At 40.2% G+C, this 13,419-nt stretch overlaps 1 protein-coding gene across 2 annotated transcripts in view; it reads left to right on the top strand.

Annotated features, from left to right (window-relative positions):
* LYST (lysosomal trafficking regulator) overlaps nucleotides 1-13,419 on the top strand; it is a 96,962-nt gene that overhangs the window by 16,171 nt on the left and 67,372 nt on the right. For both annotated transcript variants that reach the window (XM_056852338.1, XM_056852339.1), the window contains exons 9-14: nucleotides 523-632; nucleotides 1,569-1,992; nucleotides 4,999-5,140; nucleotides 6,145-6,318; nucleotides 6,814-6,974; nucleotides 8,083-8,273. In XM_056852338.1, coding sequence (XP_056708316.1) covers nucleotides 523-632; nucleotides 1,569-1,992; nucleotides 4,999-5,140; nucleotides 6,145-6,318; nucleotides 6,814-6,974; nucleotides 8,083-8,273 — 1,202 coding nt within the window. The remainder of the gene's footprint in view (nucleotides 1-522; nucleotides 633-1,568; nucleotides 1,993-4,998; nucleotides 5,141-6,144; nucleotides 6,319-6,813; nucleotides 6,975-8,082; nucleotides 8,274-13,419) is intronic.

Here is a 13,419-nt window from a genome sequence, read left to right as displayed (position 1 = left end):
TTCTACTGCAGCCCACAGCACTCTCCTAAATGCTGTTCTTGGGCGGGGGGAGCACTAAGGAATAGCGTAGGGTTTGATAGTGGAATTGGACAATAAGTGAAAAATCCCTCCCTTGCTTCTTCCCACACACATGACACATGGAAGATAACTATGGATGCAATCCATTCTTTTCCTGGCTTTTGGAAGAAACTTAGCCAGAAATATGGGGGCTGCTATCAGTATGTGAGAACAGTTTAGAAGGTGTGCGGTGAGGCTGCAGATCAAGAGTAGAAGAAGAAGAGTTGGTTTTTATATGCTGACTTTCTCTACCACTTAAGGGAGACTCAAACCAGCTTACAATCACCTTTCCTTTCTCTGCCCACAACCGACATCCTGTGAGGTACTATAGGTGGGGCTGAGAGAGCTCTAATAGAGCTGTGACTAGCCCAAGGTCACCCAGCGAGAGGCCAATTTCAGTAGCTTTTTTGGGCCATTGTTTGGAATAATGCACAATAACTTGTAGTAAATCGTGTTTCTTCTCAGTGTGCCAGGAAGTATTGGTAGATCTGCTGGTATCTCTGATGAGCTCAAGAACATGTTCAGAAGAGCTATCCCTTCTCTTAAGGATCTTTTTAGAAAAATCGCCATCTACGGTAAGGATTGTATTGAATTCATATAGAGAAATACTATACTACTGATGGGAATATAGTAGTCATCATGCTATATGCATTTCAGAATGAAGTGGTCTGCTAATCCTTTATGCAGTTGTAAATCTACTGTTGTTGGTAGGGTTACCTATCTCAAAGTGAGGCCTGGAGTTCTCCCAGAATTACAGCTGATCTAAATACTGCAGAGATTAATTCCCCTAGAGGAAATGGCATCTTTGGGAGGGCAGACTCCATGGTGTACCATAGTCTATGATAAACATAAGTCCTAGAGTAGAAGGTGATGCTATCGAACTTCTGTTTCTCGCATGATATACCATAGTCACTAGGAGAAACTGATTACTGTCATTATGGGTGACAAAGGCCAGTTTGGAGATTGAGAGAGGGATGGGAAGGCTGTTGGCTGGTATCATTTTATGGGCACATGCGCAGACAATGCTTTATTTAATTTGGGGGGGGATTTAAGCCCCCCAATGTATTTTTTAAACATTTACATTTTTCTGCAAACCTAGGGAGTACCCCAAATTTGTAGAACAATCTGTTTTGAGAGTGGCCCCAATCCATAGACTTAGATATTTGCAGATGGGGGCAACACTTGGGAAACAAAGATATAGGTAATCCTGTCTTTGAGGAGGGGTTGAACTAGATGATTCACTGAATCCCTTCCATTGTTGATCTGTATTAAATAAGATTTTTTCATATTAAAATAGGGCAGAGAAACAATTCTATGACTTTTATGTAAATGGTAAGCAATTAACCTTTAACTAAAGGCTACATGTGGTATTTTAATAGCAGCAATTCATCACAAGTTATTTTGTCTTAATGCTGAAGCATTCACAGAAGTGAGCATATCTCAGATAGGTCTTTAATTCTGCATACTAGGTTATGTTTTAATGTCTTTTCCCTTTGGTTCATTTTTCTTAGGCCACGCTGCTTAAAGGATTTATGAAGATTTTGGATGCAAATACTGAGATGAGGCCTTTACAACAAATTTCCTTTCCTTTCCATCATATACCCACTTTAGGTAGCAGCCCTTTGCAAAAATCCACTCTTGCTCCCAACAGCAAGACCCCAAGTGGACTAAGAAGAGCAAAGTTTGCGCAGACAAAAAAGGAAGGAGATGGTGAGAGCTTACCTCATCATCTTCTTTCTTCCTGGCACGTTGCTCCAATCCAGCTGCCATTGGTTGGGCAAAACTGTTGGCCACACATGTCAGATGGCTTTAGCATCTCATTATGGTTTTATGTGGAATGTGTTCAGGAAGCACACAGTCTCTCAGAGAAAGCAAAAAGGATAAAACGGAGGAGCAGGTCACTCATTTCACATGATAGCAGTTTTGATGATACAGGTAAGTTCAGTTGTTAACTCGGTCTTGCAATTCAATTTACTTCAATCTATAAGAGTTCTGATATGCCTTACCTTTAGAGAAATTGACCACGGTTGATCTTCAATATTATCTTATTTTCCTCATGTTAGTGGTTGTATATCTGATTACTTTTTTATCGAGCAAAAATAGAATAGAAACCAATATTCTGAACCAGTTGTAGCAAGTATAATCTCTGTATTACGTGTGTATATTATTGACTGAGACAATATCGTTTATTGCAAACTGATGCAAATCTTCCCCCCTTCCCCTTCTTTCCCTTCTGTATTCCTTAAAATATAATAAAAACTTTTAAAAAAAGAGTTCCGATATGCCTAAAATACCCATTCAATAATGCTTATTCTAATAGCCTATTGCTGCATGCTCAAAGGCTGTGGCTTGAGGGCACTTTCCACCACCCACAGGAAGGAAAGTTAATGACTTTAACCACACATAACAAATTGTACAGGAGCCTAAGCCAGTCTTCATTTTTGTAACATGTCTCTATATATCCTACTTTAATAAAGAAATTGATATTTATTGGATGATGAGACAGTTTTGAGGGGAAAAATCTAAACTTCTTTGGCCCTTCCAATGTCTTAATTTTTTAAAAGGTGAAACCTGCAAGTTGATTAAAATTTTAGTTTTAGAAAACTTCAAACCAGTGTTTTGTACAAGAACTGTTGATAGATAACTACAGGAGGAGATGTCAAGAATTTACATGATTTTATTACTAACATCTAAGGATAATTTTTTTAAAAATCACTTTACTAGTATTTAAAATAAAGTTGGGAGGAAAATGGCATTCACTGCATGGCAAAGCACAAGCATGTCCCCCATGCCTCAGATTGAAAGAGATGAGCTTCAGGGTATATAACACTGGAAAGTTAAGATTATTCAAAGTAAAATTTGCAGTAAATGAGCCATATTGGTTCTGCCTTCAGTCAGTCCACTGTGTTTTGCCTACTTAGTGAATATGAGGAAATGATTTTGCTGTTATGTAAGAAGTTGAGCACAATATGCTACAGTCTATAGACCTGCACAGCTAAGTTCCTTCTTCCCAGTGAGGCATTTTGTTTCGTCCCCTGCCCTACTATGGCTTTCAGAGTCGAGACATTTTTTCCATACTTCGGTGAGGCTGAGAAGTAGTTTACTGTTGGAATGGCCAATACTGTAATTGTACTTTCAGAACAAAATTTGGTTTGCTTAAAAGCCAAAACTTGAGATATTCTGATATCAGGAGGCAAGAGGTTCAAGAGAGTGAGCATACTGAGAGATAGCAAGCAAATGTCAAGATGAGAGATTTTGGGGTTAGCATGTAAAGAATGAGAGGAGTGTAAAGAGATGAGAGCAAAAAGATGAGCCAGAAAATTAGTTTGTTCATTAGCTGGCCCAGTCTCTATCTACATTATATCTTTAACCTGGCCTTTCTCAAAGAAGGTCATGCAGTATGCTCTTGTGAGGTAAGGTAGGCCAGTCTGAGTGACTAGCCCTACATAACCCAGTGCATTTCACTGCAGAGTGGAGATTCTGGATATGGGCCTTTCTATTCCCAGGGTGACATTCTAACCACTACTCATTAACGGAACAAGTAAAGGAGGCTAAAGGAAGTGAGTAAATAGAAAACAAATATGCTTAGCAACAGAAGGAAGTTAAAAAAAAGGTGTCAGTAATTAGCTAAAAGATCAAAAGAGGTGTTTTTGTAAGAACGAGAAACAATAACCAATCTAAAAGAAGTAGGAGCAGCAGTAGAAATAGATGGTAAATTGAAAATGTGATGGAGAAAGAATAGAAGAGACTTGAGAAGAGACCAAGTTGGAACAATACAAAATACTCTGCAGATAAAGAAGAAATTGCAGGTCAGCTGAAGCAGACAAAGGAAATAAGCATCTAAGAATCAAAGTATGCAGATCACTGAACACTGGCATAACATCAGTCGTGCATGGTGGTGCAACAGCACTGCCAAATTAATAGCATGCACCACCAATCACAGCTGCCCCACCCCTATCATTCCACTTTTTGTTTTGTTTTGGCTACTGGAAGCAGGCAGATCAGGTGGAGAATGGTGGATTTCCCATGTCAAACTACAAACAAAGGAATATATGTTACTCTAGTATTTTTATCTCTGTGCTGCTCCCACAATTTATGTCTAAACACTGCCCTGAACCTAAAAGCCTTTTCTTATTGGTGGTAACTAAATCCGTAGTTGTGACCATTTGGAATCTCCATCTAAGGAACAACATGTCTCTCTTTTGCTAAAGAAGCAAAAAAATGTTGGAGAGAAGATTGATTCTGAGACTCCACCTCCCATTATATCAATTGGTAATGAAGGCTAGGGGGAAAAGCCTGGATTTGTAATCTGACAAAAAAAACTCCCAACAACTCAGAAGGTTAGAGAGATGGTAAATGAAGACTGAAAGAGGAGATTCATGTTCTTAGTTAACACTTATGATATTCTAAAGAAATGGACAACAAAACGGGGTGAAGAATCCCACCCCATCTCTTGGGCTAAGAAGAGTACGAAAAAGAAAAAGAACCAGATGAGGGTAGTGGGAGTGACAGTAGCCAATGGGGAGCTCCAGTTTTTAACAGCAAAGCCAGAATAACCTGGAGAGGATAATAAAAAATTCTTATTAATGTCAAAACAATAGCTTAAGAAAATATAAAAGATAGAAGACACCTACATGTACATAGCCTCTGGCTGCTAGGCCTGCAGTTGCTGTGTTTGGCTGATACTGGCAGTTTGTTTCCCTTTGTTGGTCTTCCTTTTGTTTGCTAAAGTTGACTTGTTTGGGATACATTTCCTTTCCTGAGAAATATAAAATTAAATTTGAATGGGCTCGTATACAAAGAATGGTTCAGACCCAACTAGGACTCTGGGTTTGTATGTTTTTTGAAGAGCTATTTTTTCACACTCTGGAATGTAAAACAGTTAAACCTGTTACTGTCCTGTAGCCATGCACTTAATCTAACAAACATTCTGTCTTCTAGAAGAAAACAAATCTGGAGTGGATTACCTCAGTTTGGGAGACAAGCTTCTTGAAGATGGCTGCCTTCACATATTTTCGTTGGGTTCCAAAGCACTGATGATACAAGTGTGGGCTAACGTGAACACAGGAGCATTCATATTTCGGTACTGTAATTCAGTAGTTTTAAGGAAAGAGAATGCATTTGAACATGAGCTGTTGCTCAGTGATGGAGCAGCTGCTGTGCAGGCGTTAGGTACCAGATAGCAGGTGATGTGAAAGACCTCTACCTGAAAGCCTGAAGACCTGCTGCCAGTCAGAGTAGACCAGGGATCTCCAACCTTTTTGAGCCTCTGGGCACATTTGGGATTCTGACACAGCTTGGTGGGTGCAGCAGCAAAATGGCTGCCACAGAATGGCTGCTGCAGGAGGTAGAGCCAGCCACAAAACGATTGCTACAACTTACCTTCAGTAACTGAAGATCCTTGTGCTGTGGTGGCAGCTGCTACCAAAGCAACATTTTTAAAAACCTGCACAGCCCATCAAAAGTCTTTCTGGGCACAAGCCCTACCTGGCCCCGCCTACTTCTTAAAAACACTTGGTGGTGCCAGGAAAGGTGAGGGCAGGCACCACGTTGGGGACCCCTGGAGTAGACAATACTGAGATCAGTGGTCTGACTTGATATAAGACAGCATTGTGTGTTCACACGCCGTATTCCCTCATTCTGTTCTAGTAGGTGTGCCCAGCTTTGTGTAACTTGAACTGCTTAATTATCATGGACTCTTCCAAAAAAAAATCTACCATCATTTTTCAGTAAATGCTGTACTTGTGCTAGTGCTTGGTATTGCTATAGATTGGAGCCTGGAATGGGTCACTTGAAAAAAATAAGCTTCCCAAATAATGCTTTTCTTACATAGCATAGGGCGGGAGCTTTCTGCCTCTGTTGAAACAAAAGCAGTTTTATAATGTGGCTAGTTTTAACTGGCAGCCGCGAGAAATTCATAGCCTACATAGGAATTTTAACTTCTGTGCTAGGCCTTAGACTACTAGAGAACAAATAAAAAACAATTTTAGAGTAACACTGATTTAAGCCGTAAATTTTAAAAAAGGAAAACGATGAGGAAAAAGGAAAAAAGACTTATTTCATCAGTCTTCTCTTCTGCTTTCTTAGTATGTGTATGGATCCAAATGACGAAATGAAAGCAGGGCTGCTAGCACAAGATGAAACATCTGAGAGTACTTTTCTTCTAGGCAAGTGGCAACATTTGGCTTTGACTTACTTAGAACAGCCCGAAAGCAAGAAGAATATCCATGGAACGCTGTCTCTATGGATTTCTGGTCAGAGGTAATTTTGCTGAAGTAGCATGCATCATGTAGGGGTTGAAGTGTCGGACTAGGATCTCGGAAACCCAGGTTCGAATCCTCACTTTGCCATGGAAACCTGCTGGGTGATCTTGGACCAGTCATACACTCTCGGCCTCGACCCTGGCAAGTATTTGGGTGGGAGATCCCCAAAGAATAGCAAGGTCGTGACGCAGAGGCCGGCAATGGCAAACCACCTATGAACGTCTCTTGGTCGCCATGAGTCAGCTGGGACTTGATGACAAAAACACACAGAACTTAGATGTTGAAGTGGGACAAGAAGAGAATGGCAGTTTGATCTTTTTGTTACTTAGATGAGAGTCAGCTACCGGTCACAGTTTGAGATTAAAGTTCCAGGTGAACAAGGTTATGGACTAGCTATGGTTAATTGTGTGTGGTGAGTGTGTGTGTGTGGGGGTTATAAATTACAACTGTGGCCTTGTTCATTCAGTATCCTAAAACTTTTTATCTTTTTTAGAAAACCTGAAATTAGTTTAGATTATACACTTCCAAGGAAAACAAGTCTATCATCTGACAGTAATAAGACATTCTATATGACTGGCCATTATACATCATCCCAAGATGAATTCTTGCGATTGCCCGGGAGATGGGACCTGGGAAATCTTCTTCTCTTTAATGGTATGTGTTTGAAGGAATTGCCTTAATACGCCTTTAACTATAGTGTATTGAATTTGACCATTTACAGCCCGTTCCTGAGAGGGGGGGGGAGGGAGTCGTGGCAGCTAGGACGGCATAGCTGAGAGGCCTCCTCAGAGGCTTCCCGGCCGCCGCAGAGGGGGGGGAAAGCCTTTTTTTCTGATATAAAAATAGGAAATTAAATAAAACTGCAGACGAGGGGCATTTAATTACAGCAGAGAAACTAATATTAAACAAATAAAATGAGTCCTTGTAAAATTCTTTGATTAAAGGAATTTATAAGGGAGGATGAAAGGTCTTTCAAAACGTTTTGAGTTTTTCTTATGAATTACCAATATCTTTGTGATATATGTTTTATCTTTTTGGTTATGCACACTGATAACCATGTAAGTGTTTGTTTGCATGTGTGGGTGTGTATATGTATATAATTTCTCATCTTTATTGTAGGACAACTCTAGGTATCATGTTTAGACTAAGTCATTCATAATCAATTATTCTGCAACGGTATTCAAAATCTGAGTATATAAATAGAAGATCTGAACAAAAACCCTGGGAGATGATCTTCAACTCTGCTGTATTTGGCAGATGTATCTTCAATTTTGTTCTTTGAAGAAAATTAGACTTTGTACTTCTACTGTATTGAAGGAGACTTCATTTGCACTATGTTTCTTGCATTGCACCATATTTTTCATGTGTGTATCTAACTTTTCAGGGATCGTGGCCTTCAGCCATTGTAAATCCTTTTATCTTTAAGTCACATTTTGAGCATTACAGGCCATGGAATTTCCTGTGGCTTTTATGCGTATGTGTTTGTGGTTTGCACATTCTGGTATATTACATATAAGTATAGGTGCTACACCAGCATCTGCAAGATAACATTTATATATTCATAAGATTTATAACCCACCCTTCTACTGAAAAAGCCAGGGCAACCAGCGGTATGGTGATCTGTCTTAAACATTTCATTGAATCACTAATTGCCTGTTCATCGCTTAACTCAAGTGTTGGTCAGTTGCAGTAGTAAGGATTGTTTATTACACGAGAAGCAGTACGTACCAAAAGAGTCAAAAGTGTGTTTTTGTTTTTATAGGCGCAAAAATTGGTTCAGAAGAGGCTTTTTATCTCTATGCTTGTGGACCAGACTTCACCTCTGTAATGCCTTGTAAATATGGCAACGCAATCACTGATTATTCGAAATACATAGATAAAGAGATTCTGCAATGTGAACAGCTTAAAGAATTCTTAATGACAAAGAGGGTGGTGGATACAGGACCGTTAATTGTAAGTTTGTAATCTTAGTGTTACAATTATTTTAAGTATATGTTATACTTTGTAGCTACGTAGATTCCAGCTCTTCCTGAGCACGAAAAGGTGAGGCCTAATCAAATGGGCCCTATATAGTAAACATATTTTTGTCTGTCACTCTGGAATAATTTTTCCTTTGCTGTTTCTGTTTGATTGCAATGATGTAGAGTGAAAGAAAGGGGGTAAGAGATCAGAAAATGTATTGGAGGGAAGCTGTGAGCAGATTGGAAGGGAGGGAAAATAAAATGTCTGGTGGAAATGGAGAGGGCTTTATGGAATACGGTGATTTTAGACAAAAGTTACCTTTTGAAAGACATTGCTTTAATTCCGTTTTCTTTTCAATACATTTTACAACCAATATATGTGTACCATGAAGTAATGAAAGTATAGAAGAGTGAATTCTTTTCCATTTCTTTTAACCTACAAGTCACAGTTCTTGGTTTTATACAAAGAGCATTGATGATATTTGCTTCTTGATGAACTAATGAACCTCCTATTATTGTGTTAGTAGCCTTTTTTACAATGTTACTGTTGTCTGGACAACTATATGAGACTAAATAGAGGTTAGGTAACAAGAGAATTGCACATGTTCCTCTTTTTACAGTTGAAATGTAACAATTACGTCCTGATAGCTATTTCCATGTTTTGAATGAAAACAAAATTAAATTCATCAGCACTTAATACCTTTCCTTTTATCCCTTAGAAGCTCCTTGATCAATTGATCTTGAGCAGCATATATCTAGTGTTGGAGGGATGTGCAGCACTTAATACCAGTGCAGTTTTCTTCTAAAAGTTTGGTGCTGTCATAGTGGGAAGATGACGCTTATCCCGAAGCTCTTTTGGAACCTTAGAGCTTTAGCCTAGAAACGCACATGCTTCCTTCTTCTTACTTCTAGCTGTATCTGAAGAAGTAAGAGTCAAAGAGCTCCAGCCAGCCTCCACCAGCTGGGCTGCTTTGGTTAGGTGTGTAGGGTGGTCAAAAGTTTCCCAAAAAGCAAAACATTAAACTCCGGGCTTCCACCCCAAGTTCAATGAGTAGCTGCCACCAACTCTGGACCAAAAGTTAAGCCTCCAGGCAAGGGTCCAGAGTAACTCCTGCCAAGCTTCAAATTCAGTGTGGCATTTTCCCTGCCAGGCTGAGACCTAGCCAGGGCAGCTTCACACTTTCCAAAATGCTTTTAACAATTATAGCGTGGTCAAACACACACAGGCACTTCAGATTCAGCCTTGGGAACTCACAGAAACAACTAGACACTTCCAATAATAATAGGCTTAAGATTTATTTAAAGATTTGTGCTCGTTTACAGGAAGATAAAAGTTACGTGAGGCATTTAGCACAAAAACAAGAAAGCTTCAGTGTTCTAACTACACATTTCAGTTGAAAAGGCAATTGGCATAAAGTTAGGCAAATAGGTAAAGCACATAGGTGATGCAATAAGTTACCAAGGTCCAAAAGGTTAGCATCTGGATGTCAGCATGCTGGTCTCTTCAGTCAAGCATAGATTCATTCTATGAGGCAAAACAAAGTTTGATGAAAGGGTTTAGGTGCGCCCGGGCACCCCAACCTCCATGATTTCTGATTCTCAGGTGGATCATTTTATCCCTTCCATCTCACCGGCCAATGGCCATCTAGCCAATCAGATAGCGAGGATATCAATTAACCCAGGATTAATTTGTCATGTCATCTCTGGTCACGGGTGTTAGGAGCTGACTCGCATTCTGCAGTTATGCGAGCCACCTGGAAAGACTTAGAGACAAGTTTAATGGTCCCATTTGTTGCCTAGGAGATAAATCGCTCATTGCTGCCCCCACAGTTGATGCCTAGCTGTAAATTCAGGGCAGCTGTTATCTCCGGTCCTCTGACCTTCGAAAGGTACTTTCCAAAACTGAAAGCACATTCCACAGTGATTTGTGAGAGGCCTGTTTTTGCTGTTTCAGGCCAGCAGGGTGTGGCTCATAAAAGAGCTGTGGCTCATAAAAGCTCATACCCTGGCAGAAATTTTGTTAGACTTTAAGGTGCTACTGGACTCTTTCTCTTTTCCACTGCTCGTGACAGACTAACATGGTTACCCATCGTGATCTGTCTTCTTGAAGGTTGTTTCTGATGTGTGCATACCAAGTGGGAAGGCATTTTCCCCAGCTTCCTCTTCTAAAAACCAAACTAGCACTAGTTAGTCCAATTTTCTCTGTGGCAGGACAATGTAGGAGCAATCCTAAAGCAGGTCTACTGAGAAGCAAGTCTCATGTTATTCAATGGGACTTACACCCAGGAAGAGCTGAGGACAAGTACAAGTAGCACTATTCTTGATGATGCAACTGGACTATAGCCAAAAGGATGTTCAGTTGTTGCTGTGAATGGATGCAAAACGAAAGACCAGAGCTGTTCGATGCGTATAATAGGAACTTGGAACATGAGTAGTATAAAGCAAGGTAAACTCAAAGTCATAATATGAGAAATGGAATGTTTAAACATTGCAATCCTGGGAGGGAGTGAGCAAAAGTGGACTGGATTAGGAAATTTTCAGTCAGAAAATTACAAAGGGTTTTGTTCTGGAAATGGCAAGTACAGAAGAAATGGAGTAGCTCTGATAGTGAGGCAAGATGCAGCACAAGCAATTAGAGGCTATATTGCAAGTCTGACTGAATAATATTAATCAGTAGGATTGCCAGCTCTAGGTGGGGATATACCTGGAGATTTTGGGGGTGGAGCCTTGGGAGGGCAAGGTTTGGGGAGGGTGTCTCAGCAGGGGGCAATGCCATAGAATCCATCCTCCAAAGCAGCCATTTTTTCCAGGGGAGCTAATCTCTGTTTTCTGGAGATCAGTTATAATAGCGAGAGATCTCCAGGCCCCACCTGGAGCTTGACAACTTTATCACTCAGTCTTCATGGAAAGCCTATCATCATAACCATCATTCAAGTTTATGCCCCGACTACAGATGCTGAAGAGGAAGACACTGAAAACTTTTATGCAAGTGCCCAGGAAGAAATTGACCACACCTAAACAAGATGTGCTGTTAATTATAGGTGACTGGAATGCAAAAGTGGGAAACAAAGTAGAATCAAATAGTGCTGGAAAATTTGGGCTAGGAGTACAAAATGAAGCACTAGAGCAACTCATAGAATTCCTTGAAGACAATAATTTGTTCATTGGGAACACGTTTCAGTCAACCGAACAGATGATTATATATGTGGACATCACCATATGGCCAATACAGAAATCAAATAGATTACATAATTGGAAGCAGAAGATGGAGAAGCTCTATTCTCTCTGATAAAACAAGACCCAGAGTCGATTGTGGTACAGACCATGTATTGGTAATACTGAAAATTAGGATAAAGCTGAAGAAAAACACCAAAACATTTATAGTGGATCATGAAAAGCTATGGTTGGTTTTAAAAGAAAGGGATGTGCCACAATATTTGATTGTTTTGATGTACAACCGATTTGATGGACAAGAGGCTGCTGTACTGTTAGGGCAGAATATGGAGACACAGAATGGTTTCCAACTGGCAAAGGTGTCAGACAAGGATGTCTTTTATCTCCCCAACTGTTCAGACTATATGCAGAACATAAAAGGAAAGCTGCATTAGATTTAGATGAATGTGGAGTGAAAGTTGGTGGAAGGAACATTAACTGAGATATGCAGGTGACCCCACATTATTGGCAGAAAATAGTGAAGATTTGAAACAACTACGGATGAAGGTTAAGCAGAAAGCACCAAAGCAGGATTACAGCTGAACATCCAGAAGACAAAAGTAATGATTACTGAGGAATATCATAACTTATGATATTCCTCAGTAATCAATGAAGAAATTGAAATTGTTAAAAATATGTTCTATTCCTTGGTTTAATCATCAACCCAAAGGGAGTTTGCGACCAAGAAATCAGAAGTAGGTTAAGACTGGGAAGGACAGCCATGAAGGAGCTAGAAAAGATCCTTAAGTGCAAGGGTGTGATGTTGGCAACCAAGAGCAAGATAGTTCATACTATAGTATTCCCTGTTACTACATATGGGTGTGAAAGTTGGACAATGAAGAAGGCTGACAGGAAGAAAGTAGATTCCTTTGAAATGTAATGTTGGAGGAGAGCTTTATGGACCACCAAAAAGACAAATCAGTGGGTTCTAGATCAAATCAAGCCTGAACTGTCCCTGGAAGCTAAAATGACTAAACTGAGGCTATCATATTTTGGTCACATTATGAGAAGACAAGACTCACTAGAAAAGACAATAATGCTAGGAAAATTTGAAGGCAGCAGGAAAAGAGGACTACCCAGTGCAAGATAGATTGACTCAATGAAAGAATCCGTGGCCCTTGGTTTGCAAGCCCTGAGCAAGGCTGTTTTGGAAGTCATTAATTCATAGAGTTGCCATAAGTTAGAAGCAACTTGATGGCACTTAACAAAACAACACAAACAGCTCAGCGTGTACATATCCAGCCCCCAAAGTAGTAAACAGCACCCCCAGTGCTGTTTCAGATCAGGAAAAAGGCAAGGGGGGATCTAAACCTCCTCTCTTTGTGTGTTGCAGTGTCCCTCCAAATAGGCCACACACATTCCTGGGAAACACAGAACTTCAGGACATTCCTCTCCACCATACCAAGTGGTGTACCTGGGGAAATTGTAATGTGTAGTTAGGCCTGTCGTTTTGCTTTTTATTCAGTGGATAACTTTCAAGTAGTGCTGGTTCAGGAGGGGGAGACTCTCCATTTTTACTGACTCTGCTGGTGGAAGAGAGAAGTGGAGATGATTTTTGTCTGATTTTCCCCCTCCCTGCTGCTGAAACTAGAGGAAACAAAAAGGGGCGGGGAAGACCCACAATCCTTGTAGGAGCAAATCATTGAATCCAACCCTTTGAATTAAAAAAGTCCTGTGTTATGGAGCTATAATCTCACGACAAAATCCTTCCCATTTTATCTCCCGCCCTAAAGAACTTGTCTTCCCCGCCCACCTGATTTCTTATAGGTTGTCATCTTCTGCCCAATAATGATGTTCTGCAGTTATCCCCGTGGCTGCTCGTAAGACTTTCAGAAAAAAATACCTGTCATTTTATTGAATAACCTTGTAGAGGTGAGCTGGTGGCACCTGTTGTATGTTACTGGACTGTAATAGGGATTTCATTC

Source organism: Euleptes europaea, chromosome 7 (assembly GCF_029931775.1).
Source record: "Euleptes europaea isolate rEulEur1 chromosome 7, rEulEur1.hap1, whole genome shotgun sequence".
Taxonomy (NCBI): Eukaryota; Metazoa; Chordata; class Lepidosauria; order Squamata; family Sphaerodactylidae; genus Euleptes; species Euleptes europaea.
The sequence above is the reverse complement of the archived record's forward strand: the minus strand, read 5'-3'. Positions and strand labels throughout refer to the sequence as shown.